The sequence below is a fragment of the Microtus oregoni genome, unplaced genomic scaffold (assembly GCF_018167655.1).
Source record: "Microtus oregoni isolate MIOR12 unplaced genomic scaffold, Mior012 000000F_ref0000247, whole genome shotgun sequence".
Taxonomy (NCBI): domain Eukaryota; kingdom Metazoa; phylum Chordata; class Mammalia; order Rodentia; family Cricetidae; genus Microtus; species Microtus oregoni.
In genome coordinates, this window is record NW_024543059.1 from 50,039,190 (window position 1) to 50,057,975 (window position 18,786).

Sequence of the window (18,786 nt, forward strand, 5' to 3'; positions counted from 1 at the left end):
ATTGTCCTTAAGCAAATTTATAATAAGCTAATTAAAGGATTCAGCTGATGGAGGAAGGTCATTGGCTAATAAAGGAACTGCCTTGGCCCATTTTATTGGTTAGAAGATAGGTGGGAGGAGTAAACAGAACAGAACGCTGGGAGGAACAGGAAGTGAGCTCAGACTCCACAGCTCTCCTCTCGGGAGCAGACGCCTGAGAGAGACGCCATGCCCCACTCCCGGCATGAAGCTCCGACCCAGGATGGACTAGTCTAGAATCTTCCCGGTAAGACCGGTTCTCACAGATTATTAGAGATGGGTTGATCGGGATGTGAGAATTAGCCTGTAAGGGCTAGAGCTAAAGGGCCAAGCAGTGATTAAATGAATACAGTTTGTGTGTTGTTATTTCGGAGCATAAGCTAGCCGAGCAGGCGGCCGGGGTGTTGGGAATGCAGCCCTGCCGCCCCATTACTACATACAGCTGATTGCAATAAAGAGCCCTGGCACCTGGAAGTGCTCACACAGTATGTAGTTAAGGTCACTGGGGGAGGGAGCATACTGATCTTGATGTGTATTTTTAACTCACCCATGTTTATTGCATGCCAGGTCAAGCGTACATTTTTCATGGATTAAAAAATAACTATAGTCGTTCTTTTCTATATACGGGAAATGATATTTTATATGATAATTTCATGAACGTCTTTAAGATACTTTTAAAATTCCACCAAATACAACAAAATTAATATAAAAATTTAAGATTATTCATTAATGTCTTGACCTTTTGTTAAACTTGAAAATCTAACAGTATTTATGAACTAGAATGCCGGATATACAAGTTAGGCTTAAATTATAGGATACCAATATTTCCTATTTATTTATTTATTCATTCATTCATTCATTTATTCACTCATTCCTCATTCATTAATTTATCATTTATTTGCTGCCTTTCCAAAAAGCAATCAAATCAACTTTCTATGATGTTTTTAATGGTTTATGTGCTTTTTCTGGATGTGTTCTACTGTAATGAGCTCAGCTATTGTCTTGAGATGGTATGTTACTGGGAAGAGGTCAACATTATAGGAGAATGTCGGTTCAAACTGCTATTTTTATCACCTAGATTAATGATACAATGATAAATATTTCTATTGGGAGAAAACAAAGATTGAGAAATACTGAAAACCCACTCTGGCTAGTACCTCAAGGTGCCTGAAGGATGGTTTTTCTTGCAACTCACAAACCTAAGTGGACATATTTAGAAGGTGAATGAGAGAGACAGGAGTCTGAGGCTCACATCCCACACTGATGTATCGTGAGCTTTGGCTTTACTGTCCATGACCGTGGTACCCGGTGCAAGCCCTCTCTGCATTCGGTGAAGCCTTTCACCATTTGTAACATCTGACATTTTCACACATGACTCACAGTAGTTGATACAATTCTTTCGTTCACATTATTATCCAAATAACCTTAATATTTGATGATGTGGGAAATTTTTAAGAAAGAAAGAAATGGTGTATCTTCACTGACCCAAGAGCACATGACCACGTCATGATGTAGAGACAAATGACTCAGGTTATCGGGACTAAGAGAAAGCCAGTGATGGCTCTGTGCCTTGTTAGATCACCTGTCCTTCCTGTCCACTCAGTCATGCCCAGGTCATGGCTCCCAATAGAAGTACGGCAGGTTCCACAGAGCTAGATTGGTATTGGCTGCCTCTTCTTTTAATGTTTATTACTATAATTTTATACCATAGAATCTTTTGCTTGTTGTTTATAGAATTGGACAGTAATATAAATTATAATTCCAGAGATGGAAGCCCTAGGTCATATATATATATATATATATATATATATATATATATATATGACATATATAAAATAATTGTTTCTTTAAAGTTACCTGGGAGAAACTGTCCTCACTGTCTGTCTCATTAGTTATTAAATCAGTTGATTCATGTCTAAGAAACTCCTGGGTTAGGGAAATTTAGACGGCAATGTTTGCCTTGACTGTTTTTGAACTTCTAGGTGTCCTTTTCCACTGGACCTATGCAGATGACCAAGATCAGATGGCACCATCATTGCTGTGCCCCTATTCACCCTAAAGTCAAGTGTCGCTTATTCAATGCTAGTTTTTCCTGCTGAAATAAAAGCAAAATCTATACTGTACCCCAGGCTAACTTGTGCCTGCAATTCCTATCGATTCTGCTATATTTATTACTGACTCTTTAGCCCTCCAGAAAGAGCTAACCACCATTCTAATTATGAAAAAAGCCACCAGCCTGCCAATGCACACAATCCTCACAGACAGAGGCTAAAATGAGCAAACAACGTATCAGCGTGGATCATGTCTCATCTCTGTTATGGCTAACACAGTCTTTAAAAATCGTAGGCATAACATTTTCACACCATGTATTTGCCTCTGTCATAGGTACCTCTTCTCAAAAGGTTTTCTGAAACACTAGTGCACCAATAATTTCACTAAAAAATACTTTGGGCAGATTGTTTTTCAAGCGTTTCCTGGTTTTGTTGTTGATTTTTATTTACTGACCTGTATGTTTGCTCCAGTTCTGGCGCTTTGTTTTGTTTTGTTCTGTACAAGGTTTCAGTACGTAGCCTATGCTGGTCTCAAATTTTTGAACCCCTAGCTTCAACCTCCCTCCTCATTGCTGAAATTATAGACATATGCCACCATGCTGCTTGAACAAATTATCTTTAACATTTTCTTAAATCTATGAAAATTGCCTTTGCAAGTCATGTGCCAATTACCTCACAAAATAGATCCTTGCATTCATCAAAGATGCCACAAGAACTTGACAAAATATCAAATTCCAACACCGCTCATATGTTTTCTTCAGCAAGATGGCATTACATATAATTTCACAAGCATACTGTACACCTTCGTCTAGCAGATGATCACGGCCACTGGTTTAGCTACACCCATTTATTCATGTTAATACTACTCATATATAGACTTAGACAAATATACATCCAAGTGGACACATTCATGTACATAAGTATACATGCAAATATACTCAGATATATGGACAGAGATGCATAGTGAAGTCCCAGCCAGATTAGAAATTACTTCTTTCCCTTGAAACTTATCACCATTCCTAGTTCTGAGAATCATCAACACTAAGTTTACCAATAACCACAGCAGATTTTGGAGCCAGGTTTTCTTAAGCTATAGGCCTTATCGAAATCTTTGCTTTTCTGCTAACTCACACTGGCCATTTCCTCTGCTGCTCTAATAATAAAAACCTGAGAGCCCAGCAGCCAACGTCCTGTGTGCTGTGTGCTTCCTTGGCTGGTATATGAGATGAGAAACATCAGAAGCCATCCTAACCTCTAGAGCACTGACTGATGTGAGCACCTAGTTTAGCTTGTTTTCTTAGAAATAAAACATTGTAGCAGCAAGGGCTTCCATTTATATCATGCTTTCCAGTTGTTCGTTTTTATCTTCTGGAGAATTTTAACAACCCAAGGACAAATTTACTTTCAGCATACATCCTACTTTGAGAAACAGTGTGAGCACACTAAATTTCTCAGTTTTCAGGCCCCACCACCACCACCCAGCATCAATAAGTGTTTCCGTGATTTCCCTATTTCTCCAGGCTCTAGTCCTCACCTAAGAAAATCAAATCATAGCTCATTCTTGAAATTAAGAAGGGAAATTACTTTCAGGAAGTACATTAATTTTACTATGCAGTGAAAAAGAATCTCTTTAATGATCCTGCATGTTTCTGCTTCTCTGTCCTCTGTATATGAAGGAATTAGTGTGGTTGATAATTCTAATTTTTAAAAAGAGACAAATTAGTTATACATTTGTGAAGAACCCAGGGTCACAATGTTGGGGTTTTGATAGAATGGGGCTACACCTTTGTTGTGGGCCATAAAGAGCTGTGCCATTTGGAATAGCTCTCAGTGACTATTCAAAATAGGGCTACTCATTTCTGGGCAGGTAAGAAAATGCATAAGAGAAAAGTTATATAAAGATGAGAGTGACCTGAACAGAAAAAGAAAACCTGTGCTGAATTATGTCCACCTCACAAGAATGTGTCTTGCACAGAGACAGCCAGATGGCAGGTTGTGTTGTGCCCTCAGGGCAGAGGACCCAAGTGAAAGAGACCTGGATACTGAAAATCCATGAAGAAAATACTACCCAGTGGTTCCTGAGTGCATGATTTCCTTCTGTCTACTTAATCTTTATATTCTTGTTTGCCATGTTTTAATATCTAGAAAGGTTGGGTGTGGACACATGTAAAAATACTAGTCTAGAAATAGTAAAGACTAGAAATCCAGGCGAAACACATCTCACTCCTTCCAAGCAACATGGTTTTCATGTGTGTTACTCTTCATTTGATTTTTTAAAATACATATTCACTCAGTATGAGAGTTTGAATTCAAAACTCTCCTTTTTTCTTCTTTTTCACTTCCGATGGGCTTGTGGAAACAGAATTTACACAGTCAAAGCAAAAGGTGAAATTTGAGCTGTGTACTTTTTTTCATTGTGTCCCTTAGAGGGGTTGTAAGACAGTGTCACTGTGAACTCTATTAGACACATTAAGATACTAACCCTGTTAGACACATTGAGATACTAACCCTATTAGACACATTGAGATACTAACCCTATTACACACATTGAGATACTAACCCTATTACACACATTGAGATACTAACTCTATTAGACACATTGAGATACTAACCCTATTAGATGATACACTGAGATACTAACCATTTTAGACACATTGAGATACTAACCCTATTACACACATTGAGATACTAACCCTATTACACACATTGAGATACTAACTCTATTAGACACATTGAGATACTAACTCTATTAGATGGTACACTGAGATACTAACCATTTTAGACACATTGAGATACTAACCCTATTAGATGATACACTGAGATACTAACCATTTTAGACACATTGAGATACTAACCCTATTACACACATTGAGATACTAACCCAATTAGACACATTGAGATACTAACTCTATTAGACACATTGAGATACTAACTCTATTAGATGGTACACTGAGATACTAACCATTTTAGACACATTGAGATACTAACCCTATTAGACACATTGAGATACTAACCCTATTAGATGATACACTGAGATACTAACCATTTTAGACACATTGAGATACTAACCCTATTACACACATTGAGATACTAACTCTGTTAGACACATTGAGATACTAACTCTATTACACACACTGAGATACTAACCCTATTGCACACATTGAGATACTAACCCTATTACACACATTGAGATACTAACCCTATTGCACACATTGAGGTACTAACCCTATTGCACACATTGAGATACTAACCCTATTACACACATTGAGATACTAACCCTATTACACACATTGAGATACTAACCCAATTAGACACATTGAGATACTAACCCTATTACACACATTGAGATACTAACACTATTACACACATTGAGATACTAACCCTATTACACACATTGAGATACTAACCTTATTACACACATTAAGAGATAGTTTCACCTTAAACCCAATTTTATTATATTTCCTGGAAGTTCTTTAAAAATGTGCATGTGGTCAGAATACAGATAAGGTGGTACTGAGTTGCTTTTTAAAAAGACCATAGTAGGACTACTCAGTGTAGTCAGATGAGGCCTTGCAAGCAGCTGCCTATGACACATATGAAAACAGTTGCCCAGCTCATCAAGAAAAGGCTGCAGGACTCACCTCACACGGGGTACCAGCAAGCACAGCCTCTCTAACCAGGCTCTGCTACCAGGGATTCTTCAGAATGTGGACAAGCCTGGCATGGGCAGTTTCTGACTCACACAGGGATTCCCAATAAAACATACAAAACTCATGCATGCTGAAGGTTAGAAGAGAACAGGACTTTGTACACACACACCCTCTGTCTATACCACCAGTTACCTCTCCAGTAGAAGGTACAGGTTCTCCCTTTCCTATGTATATGACTGCTTAATGTTAATCTAGCTAGAGTCTGGGTCATCTTAAAATATCTAACATCAATATTAATAAAAATGGGATATCCTATTTGCTAAAAAAAAAACACAAGCAAGAATATTTTTAATATTCTTAAACTTATGAAGGATTTAAATTTAATATATAAGTGATACATAAATAACTGAATTTAGTAACCAAAGCAGTCATGGCTTTCTTGACTGTGGCTCTAGCAGCTGTCTGTTGATAATGCACAATGCCAACCATCTTCATCTGCCAGTGCATATTCTGTAGAGGATTAGTAGAAAATACATCCTTAAAAAATTCACATCAAAGTCTCAAAAATTCTTGTGAGGCTTTGGCTTGGAATACTGCACATTCCAATCTACAGATTGCACGGTTTCAGTTTATAGTCTAAATGGTAAGCACATACTAAAGAGACAAGCTAAGCAAGCTTTAAAATGTTGTGGGTATTTTTAAACCATTGATTAATTTTATTCTGATTATCTCTATTCAGGTACTGTAGAGAATCTAGACTTTAAAATTCAGTAAATAACTCTGAAATGGTTATTTTAATTGTATTTCTCATTGTTTCCAAAATAGCTGTCAGTTTAGAATTCTTACTCGGTAAATAGAATATAATCGTGTTTCCAGTTAGGATATATGTTTTCTATAATCAAACAAAATTAATTTTACCATAATTGTTAGGGACTCTTTTCAGAAAACTATCGTAAACATCACTAAAGAATGCCATACCATTTTCGCAATAGACCCCGTCCCAGCAAAGCAACATTTTAGACAATGGACAAGAAGATGTCTCTCCTAGTGGCCAGTGGAATCCTTACCCACTTGGGAGGCGGGATGTACCTCCGGACACCATTGCTAAAAAGGTAATCAATGTCAAATTGACACAAACCATGAACCTCACGCATTCATCATAATATGTAGTCCATATCTTGTGTCTTAACATCATTTCTAACTTCATGGTAAATTCAAGCTAAATATTCTGCCACTCGGGATTCTGGTAAACTGTCAATGCATTGGAAAGAATGGAAGCAAGCATAGCGTGTGCTCAATTAGCAATGGCTGCGTGTAAATAGCCTACAGATTCACCGTCTTTAAGAATACCTTAGGACACACTTTGAAATGCAAGTACAGAAAGATGTGTTGCATACACTTCAGTTAGCCTTGGCTTCAGCAGTACATATAACCAACATCCATAAAATTATATTTATCATAAAAAGGTCGAATTGCCACATCTTAAAGTCGTAGCAGGGTCAATGAGATGCCTCAACATGTAAAGGTGTTTGCCTTCAAGCCTGACTACCTGATTTTGATCCCCAGAACCCACAGAGTAGAAAGAGAGCCAATTTCCATAAGTTGTCCTTTGACCTCCACTCACGGTTTAGGGTACACATATGGTCACAGATGTACATACATGTACACATATAAATCGATAAACAAGTACAATAAATACAATAAAATGTTTAAAGTTGTCAGTTTGTCCAACAAGCACTCACTGAGCAATGGTGCACACACTACATGCTAAGCACTTGCTTGGTGCTGGAGAAACAAAGATGAATACAGGCCTCAAGAAGCTTTTAACCTCATGGGCGTGGTGAGTGGGTCAGACTACGATATGTCACCGAGCACGGTGAAAGGAAAGCTGCAGTGTGTGGAGCAATGGACGAGGACCGGGGATCTGTGCTCCTCGCTGTACTCTGTGGCTCTCACCAATCAGTAACAAAGGCACATAGTTTGATTTTTAAATTAGCAAAACACAAGCAGCATTGAGAGGGTAAATCAGGAAATAAGCATGACATCCTTTGTAGCAATCAAGGAAATGGGCACAATCCCAGTTTTCATCTGTAGGCTGAGTAGAGATTTCTGGGACACACGAGCTACTTGTTTCGCACACAACACTCTTTCTGTGCCTGTAGGAACACAGGGCACAACCACTGTGGTAACAAGTCACGCGGTGCAGCTGAGCAAGTACACTCTGAAGCAAGTCTCTAAAATCATTAAACCAAACTTTTAGTGCCGTTCAAGGTCACGTGACATTTACCAGAAAACTGAACAGATTCAATTGTTTGTCAGCAGTAAAGTATCAATTCTACTGCTTGGATAAAAGAATATTTTACCAAATAAACAATGGGTAAATTTGGTTATGATAGTGGCTATAAGCCCTAAAAACATACCAAAAAAGTTTTCAGGTAATAATTCCAAGCAGGAATAGATTTGTTCATGAGAAAAACAATTGTTTCGCAAAGACATGATAAACACTGTATTTAGAATTATGCATCCTTCTAGGGAGAACAATGGGGGAGACCTTTCCACCCAGCTGTGGCTTTCGCTACATTGTTGAGGCTCCAGTCACATCGCATTGTAACTACACTTCATAATTTACATACATTGTAACCTAGGAGATTTCCACTCCTCTCCCTGGTGAGTTTTAAAGATGTACATTTTTTTCCAAAGGAACTGATGAGCTCTTACCTCCAAACATCACCCATGTCTTGGATGACACCCAGCATGTGAGCTGCACAATGTTGTGAAGGTTTACAGGCTGCGACCATTCCTAGAAAGGACATCATTTGGGGGAAAATAAAGGGAGCCGAGGACAGGGCCATAGTGTCCAATAAGCTGAAGAAATAAGCAGAAGTCAGATCATGTGGGCTGTGTCTTGTAGGATATGGAAAAGGGAACATGGAAGTATTTTCAAAGGGAAATAACATGACCCCATGTTTATTTAAACAGCTCTCTGGTAGTTGTTCAGAGAACACACTGCAAAGGACAGAGATTAGAACCAAAGGGCAAGCTAAGAAGCCTCTCTGACTATTCAGAGGAGAAAAGATGGAAACACAGTTTATAGAGAAAAAGGCTTAGATGGAGTAGAAACCTGACAGGTAGAGTCAGGAGTCTCTTGTGAAGAACACTTTTGTGTAATCCGTAAGCAAACTGGGATTGAGGTAAATTAAATATACTCTTTTAGAAGAGTCAATTATATTATCTTTTCTTTAAAAAGAACAATACAGAAATGTCTCTTTCTGTGCTGGGGAAATAGGAATGAACATGCTAGGGCTAGAGAGACAGATTGGCAGTTGAGAGGATTCACTGCTCTTGCAGATGAGCTCAGTTCAGTTCCCAGAAACTGTAATTCTAGATCCAGAGAGATCCAGTATCTCTGGTCGCCTGTGGATCCCCACACATGTGTTAACATGCTCACACAGAGACACACACGCCCATAGGCAGAGTTTTCTTGTCCTGCAGCTGCTCCCAAAAGTTTACTCAGAGGCTTAATATTAATTACAAATGCTTGGCCAATAGTTCAGGCTTGTTACTAACTAGCTCATGCAACGTAACCCATTTCTATTCTTCTGTGCTGCCCTGGGGCTCATGGCTTTCACCTCTATCGCATTTTGTGTGTACAACTCATTGCCCATCCAGCTGGCGACTCCTCTACCTCTGCTCTTCCTCATCCCATCATTCTCAGTTTGGTTTTCCTTCCTAACTTTATCATGCTCAGCTATTGGCCAGTCAGCTTGTTAAAGGCACATTTTAAAAAGAATACATGTGTTAATTGCGTTTACTTTGTCTTATTACTTTGCTATTAACATGAGATAGAGGGACCCTAGAGAAGAAAAATGGAGATTGTAAAAGAGATGAGAGAGGAGGAAGGGAGAGGGAAAGGGACTGACCTGCTTATCAACTAAGAGTTATATAAAGCCCAAAATTCTATGAAAATAAGACTCTACAGATGCAGTTCCATTGTAATAACTGAGTCAGAAAGATAGTTTTGAAGAAGGAATAATTCCCCTTTTTGCTGACCCATTTCAAATACTCATTTTGATAATCCAAAAGACTAGAGTGATATAGCCCTGTTGATGGCTTTAAATGTTAATTAGATTGTGTAAAAAATTTTAAAAGCTTACTCTTTGTATTGTGCATTTACAGTCATTCACAAAAGTAATGTGGATAGGAGCTTGTGAAAACATAAATCAAAAATTCTTCGAAAGCAGAAGTTGCAGGCAAATGGCAGGTTTTTAATATGACAGTCGTTGCCCTAGGTTCTTACATGGTATGTAATTATTCTTAACAGAGAACATTTCTTTATTTCACAATGCCAGTGTAGCCTTACAGTAGCCAAAAAGTCAGGGACTCCTTCTTGCCCCCACTGACTCTGAACTATCCCTTTAATAAAAGTCCAAACCTAAAAATTGCCTATTAGATAGCAATCAAGGCAGTGGTGGAAAATAAACTTGTCAGGTTAAAGCAATGGAAAGAGTCAGGTTAAAACATTTCACCCATCAATCTTTGTCCCATAAAGCAAACAATTGCTCTTCTTCATAAATTTGACATAAATCCATCATGTTCACATTATCTTTGCTTTGATAAAAATCTAGAAGAAAAATATAAAATTAACACAACACCACGAAAATGCTCATGGCCAAGTGTGTAGTCAGAAGACATAGGTAGCATTGCAACCAGGGGTCAGATGATTCAGTTTCTTGCCAAGTGGTTATTACCCCTCTCGTTAAGATGGAGAAATGGCTCACAGCTTTTATCACTGTTGCTCATGTCTGTCCCGTCTCAGCTCTCTATTGGGGGGATGTGTGACAATGCCATCGGAAAACACTGCGGGTTTAAATGACCCGACATGCCCTGACTTTTGCCACATCCCACGCTTATGGCTGCTCTATTGTTTCTCCCTTACGTTAATAACTTCCAATTCCATTGCTGTGCTCTGTAGGTTGACATTTAATCATAGAACAATGTACTGATAGATAGTCAATAAGACAGAGATGATTGCCCTCATATCAACCAGCTGCCGCCCTGTGGTATGGGGCACCAAAGTGAGAAACCTTTACCTCACCTTCCATCTGTCACTGGAGACAGAGCGGCGTGTTGCCTGCATCAACTGCAAGATGAGCAAGACCTGTGAATGTCCCTCATACTGCAGACATGCCAACAAGCTCTCTGAGGCAGCACTCTAGCGCCCAAGTGCAAGGACAAGTGTGGACACCAAGTACAAATTCAGAGAAGACATAGTCTTCTTAACAATAGTTTCATAGAATTGTCGTAATCATGAAAATGTGCAGTGTAGAACAGGCACTGCAGTGCCTGATGGGAAGTTTCATGCCATCCTCATGATGTCATTGGATAAGGCCTTGACCATATGGAATTAAGGAACAAGGGTTTAGAACCCAGCATTGTGTTGGCATACAGTGTGTTCCTAATTCCTTGTTGGTATATGTCCATTGTGCTTCATGATGGGTTAAATAAGGTCATGTATTTTTGAGCAGACCCACACATGCCTTTCACAAGCCCCCTCCTTTTCCCAAGTACCCCATGGGCTCTACACAGCTTTGTTTCCACTTTCATGGCATATAGACATCCATGGTTTTATGCATTTGTATAAAATCTAGAAAACAAAATGAGAGAAAACATTTCTCGTATAAAAGAATGTCTGCTCCTCATGACTGAAAAGAGAATCCTGTTTGCATATAAAACACATCTTTTTTGACACATTCCCCTGTTACTGGATGCCTGGGTTGGTTCATGAGCTTAGCTGTTGTAAATAGGGTTGCAGAAAGCTTTGATGCTCAAGTGTGATATGTCCACTTGGAATTCTTTGGTACAGCTGGGTCATACGACAGGTCTGTTTTCAGTTCTCTTAAAAACCAGCATACTTATTTCACGGAGGCTGAACTAGTTTAGATTTCCACCAGGGTGTATCTGGGGCCCCTTTGTCCTCATGCTCATTGGCATGTGTTTTTACTCTCAGTGGTTCTCATTCTGACTGAGGCTAGGTAGACTATCAATGTAGCTTTGATTCTCATTTCCCTGAAGAGTGGTGAAGGTGAATATCCTGTTTATTGGCCATTTCATATTCTGAGAACTGTCTGCTCTTTCATGAGTCCCTTCACTAACTTGGTTGTTTGATTTCTTGTTGCTTAGGTCTTGTGTGTGTTCTTTAAGTACTCTAGATATTCTATCATGTATATAGGGTTTTTTCTCATTTTTATAGCCTGTTAGTGTTATTTTCTGAGCCTCTAGAGTCGTTTTCAGAAGCCCTTGCCTATGCCCAGCACCTCCAAGTGTTTAGTCTTTTTTTAATTTTTATTGCTTTATAAATAATACCATTCAAAATTCCACTTCCTCCCCTCCTCCCATTTCCCTTCTGCTCCCCCACTCACCCTCCCCCCTCACCCTCCAGTCCTAAAAGAGGGCATGGCACCCTGCCCTGTGGGAAGTCCAAGGCCCTCCCCCTTCCATCCAGGTCTAGGAAGGTGAGCATCCAAACAGGCTAAGATCCCAAAAAGCCAGTACATGCAGTAGAAACAAATCCCAGTGCCATTATCATTGGCTTCTCAGTCAGCCCCCATTGTCAGCCACATTCAGAGAACCCGGTTTGATCACATGCTCTTTCAGTCCCGGTCCAGCTGGCTTTGGTGAGCTCCCATTAGATCAGGCACACTATCTCAGAGGGTGGACCAACCCTTCGTGGTCCTGACTTCCTTGCTCATCTTCTCCCTCCTTTTGCTCTTCAACTGGACCTTGGGAGTTCAGTTCAGTGCTCCAATATGGGTCTCTGTCTCTATCTCCATCCATCACCAGACTAAGGTTCACTCTGGATGGATCTCCTCAGTCCAAGTGTTTAGTCCTACAGCTCTTCGCCACTGACTTTCTCCACAGCCCCTGAGAGGAGCTGTCCATGTCTGTGGCAGGTCCGTCTTAGCTGTCCTTTGGCTGTGTCCCACAGAACTTCTTGCATCATATCTTCATGTACAGTATCCGATGGACTGTCTTACTTGGCATGGGCTTGGACCTATGCAGAGCTTAGGGAGTGTCCTTCCATCCTTCTGTTACTGGCCTATAGTTTAAGAGAATTCTGGTTGGAGACCATCTTCTGTTTAAGCCAGGCCTAGACAGATTGCTGTAGTAAACTGAGGAGAATTCTAGACATGACAATTAGAAATTGATGACAAAAGTTTCTGTTCCACCTGGTCCCACAGCCATTCAGTTGCAAATAAAAACAGAGTTTTGTATTAAGTATAAGCTATTTGGCCTATTGCTCAGACCTATTACTAAGTAGCTCTTACAAGTTAAATTAACCCATAATTCTTATCTATGTTTAGCCACATGGCTTGGTACCTTTTCTCATCCTGTTTCTTTTGTGTCTGGTTTGTGACTATGTCTCTGTCTTTCCTCTTCCCAGAATTCTCTTATTCTGGTCACCCTGCCTGTACTTACTGCCAGGCTACTGGTCAATCAGCATTTTATTAAACCAATATGAGTGACAAACCTTTACAGTATACAAGAGCATTATCCCACAGCATTAAATGGTTGGTGGAGGGTAATGTTGGGTTCCTCTGTATTTTTATGTTCTTGATAATTTTCAATCCAGTTTTCTATCATAAATGGATATTACAATTATCTAGTTCAGTTCTAGTTCAATAATCTTTTTGCCATATCTCTCCCTCCGTGGTCTGACTATATTATAAGACTGCCCCAACTTTTTGATGAACTAAACTTTCGTAGTATAAAGATCCAATCTGTCTCTAATAAATTTTTTCGTTCTGACATCTTTTTTATTCAGTCCCATACAGTCACTTTTGTTTTCCCTTAATTAACATTCACACAATGTAATTTAATAGATCTGTTTTTCCTGCCTTGTATGTAAACTAAGAATTGAGGGACTGAGGAAATGAGTCAGCTAGCTCATAAAGCCTTGCCACACACACAAGCCTGAGGATCTGAGTTCAAACCTGCAGAACCCAGGTAAAAAGCTAGAAGCAGCGGTGTATGCTTGTAATCCTGGTGCGGAGAAGGCAGATAGAACAAGATCCCTGGATCTTGCTGCTCAGCCCAGCTGAATCAGTAAACTCAGGTCCAGTAAGAGACTGTTTCAAAGAACTAAAGTGGAAAGCAACTGGAAAACATTGACCTCTGGCCTTCACATGCACATGTACCACACAGACATACAACACATACACAGACAACAGCAATAAGTTAGGAAATAGCATATCAAAACCTTAATTTCATTTGATTTTTTTTTTTACTTTTGATTGTCGGTTTTGTTGCTTCTGTGGTTCTTTTTTCTGTTTCCTACAAATGATTTGAACACCTCTTAGAATTTCAGTTTAATTTATGAATTATATTTTTAGTGTGGCCCTCTACACAGCTTTGGTAGTGCCGTTCCTAACATGTATACGCACACACACACACACACACACACACAGAGCTTACAAATCTCCTGGTGTCAGGAATTCATGGCTGAAGCAAAGCACCTGGGCCTGACCTCCCTGCTCTTCAGGCCTTCGTCTGCCTTGTGTGGAGCACACTTCCTCTCGCATCTGCCCTGTGTGTGTGTCTGCGTGCAGATGCATCATATTTTGTCATAATTTTGGTTTATTTATTTATTTATTTATTTATTTATTTATTAAAGACTTCTGTCTCTTCCCCGCCACCGCCTCCCATTTCCTTTCCCTTCTCCCAATCAAGTCCCCCTCCCTCGTCAGCCCAAAGAGAGATCAGGGTTCCCTGCCCTGTGGGAAGTCCAAGGACCACCCACCTCCATCCAGGTCTGATCATAAGAGAAAGTTTGGCAATTTACGGGAAGGATAGTCTATGTGTCAGCCGGCAAATCTTTTGGCAGTGTTTTTTATTCCTTTTTAACCCGACAAGGTTTCTCTTTTCCTGTTTTCCTTCCTGTTACTGAGGTGCTTTACGACACTTTACGACACTAGGTAAAGAGAGCTCTTGGGACCGCAAATGCCTCTCATTTTCCTCATCTGAGACTGTCCTGATTTCCCATCCATTGCTGACGAGCACCTGGACCATTACAGGGTTGGGAGCTGACAGTTCATTCTTCCCAGCACTTGAAAATTACATAATTTCCGTCTGTCACTCATGGCTTCTGGTGAGACATCTGCTGACATTCAAATTGTTTTTCCTTTGTAGAGAAGGTGCCATCTTTTCCTCCCGTAGCTTTGAAGGTTTTGTTTGCCTTCGTGTTTAGTCATCAAATTAGGCTGTGTCTGCACATGGCACCTTGTTTTTCTCTGCTTCCTGAACCTGTGAAGTCTTGCCAGTTGCCAAATTTCCAGGCTTGGGGGGATTGTTTTTTTTAAGATTTATTTTATTTTTAATGATGTACATATGCAGTGCCCATGGAGAAGAGAAGAGGGTGTCAGATCCTCCTGGAGCTAGAGTAGCAGGGGGTTTGTGGGTAGCTGATGCAGGTGCTGAGAAAGGAACTTTGTCCTCTGCAAAGGCAGAAGCTGTCTTAGCCGCTGAGCCGGCTCCCCAACCCCAGGGCATTATTTCTCCTGGTTGCCTTTTAGCCCCACATTCTTTCTCCCATCTTTCCAGGCATCATACAATTGCTAGAACACTTTACAGTCCTCGGGTTTTTGAGACTTTTCTCACATCTTTTCTGTGTGTTTTCTCTCCGTTACTCAGGCTGATTTCTGCTGTCCTACTGTCCAGCTCTTGTGGTCCCTTGCTAAGTAGCTCCACGTGATCACACACATTATGTAAGGTCTGCATTTGTCCATGGATGTGGATGTGTGTGGATGCCAGAGGACACTGTCTTTCACCTTTGGTTTTGACACAGGATCTCTTACTGTCCTGGTACTCACCTGCAAGTCCAGGACGCCCATCTCCACATCCTCAGTGCTGAAGTTGCAAGCACATACTGCCACACACATTCTCCCAGCCTGCCTCCTCTGACCTCGGGAGATCATTCTGTCTGATATGTAACTGGCAATGCCAATTGATTCAGGAGATGACACAGAATAACCCTGGGTTTTCCAGAGCTGCCATCTACCCAACAAGAGAATGGAAAAACTTGTGACCGCAGAGAAAAGCTGAACTTGCTGTAAGGACTTCCAGTCTTCTAGACTGGCAGGAAATTGACAAGGTTTCTGGAAGTTTTCAGTAAGACAGATAAGTCTGAGGAGCAGGCATTTGCCTTTGAGGTTATCACACTGTGGTCCCTTGTGCGGATAACTACACCTTGCCCCAGTACAGGCTAAAACAACCACAGCTTTCCCTCTAATTTCCCATGACTGAAATATCTTTAATGTTCGTAAAATTAGAAAATGGTTCATAATGCCAAGACAGCTAATTGGACATCTAAAACATAATCTGAAGGTTGTTTATTTTGCATTCGTATTGCCAATTAATGGAGTAATTTCCTTTTAAATTACCTCTTGTTTAGAATCCAGCAAAGTATTTCCCTCTAGATGATGCTCTGTTTTCACTGTGGGTTTCTTTATTTTCCACACTCTTTAAGAACTTTAAAACAAAGGAGAGTGCACGGCTCATTCTAAATGCCCTTCCTGTCCCCACAGATGGCACATGCTCACAGGCACTTATCACATGATTGACTTCTAGTGCTCTTGAGCTAATAATGTAACAAATTAATAAGCATTTATTATTTTCCCCTGAAGCAGCTCACTGTGCACCTGTGCCATAGAACTTAAGCAATTCCGTTGCTTCTCCGTAGGAAGCGGGATTATTGTCCCTCTGACGCTACACAGCATACATATCTCTCGGGGTTATTTTTCAGTATAAAATATCAGCTAGCACCAACCTTTATTTTTAAGGTTTGGATTCTTTTTCCTTGAGATTATTTTTGGATGGATTTTGTTACCTTATAATCAGGAATAAAATAATCCTCGGCAAACCACCAGATGACTGCACCGATATCAATGTCTCTGCCATCCCCAGGGGTGCACTCCTACCTTTCCTTTGTTTTTTTTTTTTCCCAGCCTGGACTGGAAGCCCATGTCAGGGCCTCTCGCATACAGGGTAGCACTCTCCCATGGAGTATCTACCTTCTTTCAGCCTGGGCTGGGAGCCCATGTCAGGGCCTTTCGCATACAGGGTAGCACTGGTGCTTTCTGCTTGGATCCCGGGGAATTCGGCCTGACAATTCTGCTTTCTACAGGCAGGCAGCCACATTCAGACCCTGATGGGGTCACAGAGCCTTCAACACCGCAGTCGGGAGCAGCAGCCATATGAGGGGAACATCAACAAGGTGACCATCCAACAGTTCCAATCACCGTTGCCCATCCAGATCCCTTCGTCGCAGGCCTCCCGGGGACCTCAGCCTGGACGGTGCTTAATACAAACGAAAGGGCAGAGGAGTATGGACGGCTATCCTGAGCAGGTAAGGGGGCTCTCGTAACAGTCAGTGGACATTCAGGAGTTAAAACAACTCCACGCTGCACAGTGGTCCTCGACACACAATGTTCTTCATAGGGATTGATCGTTGCTGCCAGAGGTTGGGGACAATGACACACTGGTAAAATGCCCTTTTATATGCAAAATACAATGATTTTCCAGTCCTGTCCTTCCTTCCCACTGCCCATTCCAATTCAACACCAGTTTTGAGTGTGATAAAGAACCTCTGTGGATGGGGTATGTTGACTAAGGTCCCTAGTGAAATAGAGGGTCTTAAAGATGAACTGCTATCCCATCTTCATTTTCAGAAAAACATTTTTAGTTCTATTTTCTCATTGTTAAATACATCAGAGTATAGAAAACCCTAAAGAATCATTAGAAGAGAAATTTTTTTAATGTTCCGGAAGCTACTGATTAATGTGATGTATCAAAATCATAATGATGAGTACTGTTCTCCTGTCCTGACTAGAATCGGGACTTGCTCTCCACTGCAGAATGTTCTCCTTCCTTGAGACTACAAAAGATTTCACCCGATGGAAGCTTGAGGAGGAGACAACACAATCTAGCACATGCAATTAATACTTCTTACTTCATTGTTTGGATTATTAGGCAAAGTTCCATGGCATTATTCGCCCCTCACACGGCTTGTAAAGGTTCCATGCTGCTGTTGCTTCTCCAAAGCTTTACCTGGGAGACAACTATCTCTTCTACACACCAGCCAACATTAACTTCTTTCTCCAGGTTTTTCACTGTATGTTGCTCAGAGCCATTTATCATGGGGATCCTAGATGCTTCAAGCATTGTCTCTTTGTTACATCTGCCCTGTATCAATCATTCTCAGAATCACAGAAGCTCAAAAAAATTCTCTTTCACTTTCCCTAATCCAGGCCACATGTTGGGTTTCATGTGTAACAAGCCAGGCAGGCTCCTGTAGTCAGAAAATGATGAACAGCTACTGACTCTTCAGAGAGTCTAAAAAGTTAATGAGGTTTAAATTATGGTCTAACAAAGGCTGTGTTCATATCTGACTCCACAAGAAAAACTACCCTCACCCAGTTATCTGATTCAGCTGTTCCTGTTACTACCTACATGGGCTGTTGTTTGGTTTGGTTTGTATTTTGGCCTTTCTCCCCAAATCACGGCCTTATTACCACAGGAATTTAGTTTGCAATATTGTGATTGCTTCAGAAAAAGAATCTAGAGTAGCTTTTCAGTTTGGTTCCATAGCTTTGATAAACCTGATGCCTACAGAGAGATAGTGATTTTTGTTGTTGTTTTGTTTGTATGTGTTTTGTTTGTTTGTTTGTTTGGTTGGTTGGTTGGGGAGGTTCAAGACAGGGTTTCTCTGTAGCTTTGGATGGAGCCTGTCCTGGAACTAGCTCTTGTAGATCAGGATGACCTTGAACTCACAGAGATTTGCCTGCCTCTGCCTCCCAAGTGCTGGGATTAAAGGCATGTGCTACCACCATCCGGCTCAGAGAGGTATTGTTAATGGACTTAAATTCAATCCTTTGCCTTCTTGGCTTTTTGCCTTGGTCTTGGATTGAAACGGCTCAGAATGCTAAGGTCAGAGCTACAGTGACAGTAATGGCTTCAAAGCCTTTAAACAAGTAGACCTGGTTCCAAAACACAGTCCTCTGCCCCCTTACAGT

At 40.6% G+C, this 18,786-nt stretch overlaps 1 protein-coding gene across 6 annotated transcripts in view; it reads left to right on the plus strand.

The window, feature by feature from the left end:
- The window catches only part of Lrrc7 (leucine rich repeat containing 7), a 417,668-nt gene that overhangs the window by 345,880 nt on the left and 53,002 nt on the right, over positions 1-18,786 (plus strand). For 5 of the 6 annotated variants that reach the window (XM_041664566.1, XM_041664138.1, XM_041664412.1 and 2 more), the window contains 2 exons: positions 6,712-6,831; positions 16,899-17,120. In XM_041664566.1, the coding sequence (XP_041520500.1) occupies positions 6,712-6,831; positions 16,899-17,120 (342 nt within the window). The remainder of the gene's footprint in view (positions 1-6,711; positions 6,832-16,898; positions 17,121-18,786) is intronic. The other variant, XM_041664325.1, reaches the window with a different exon arrangement.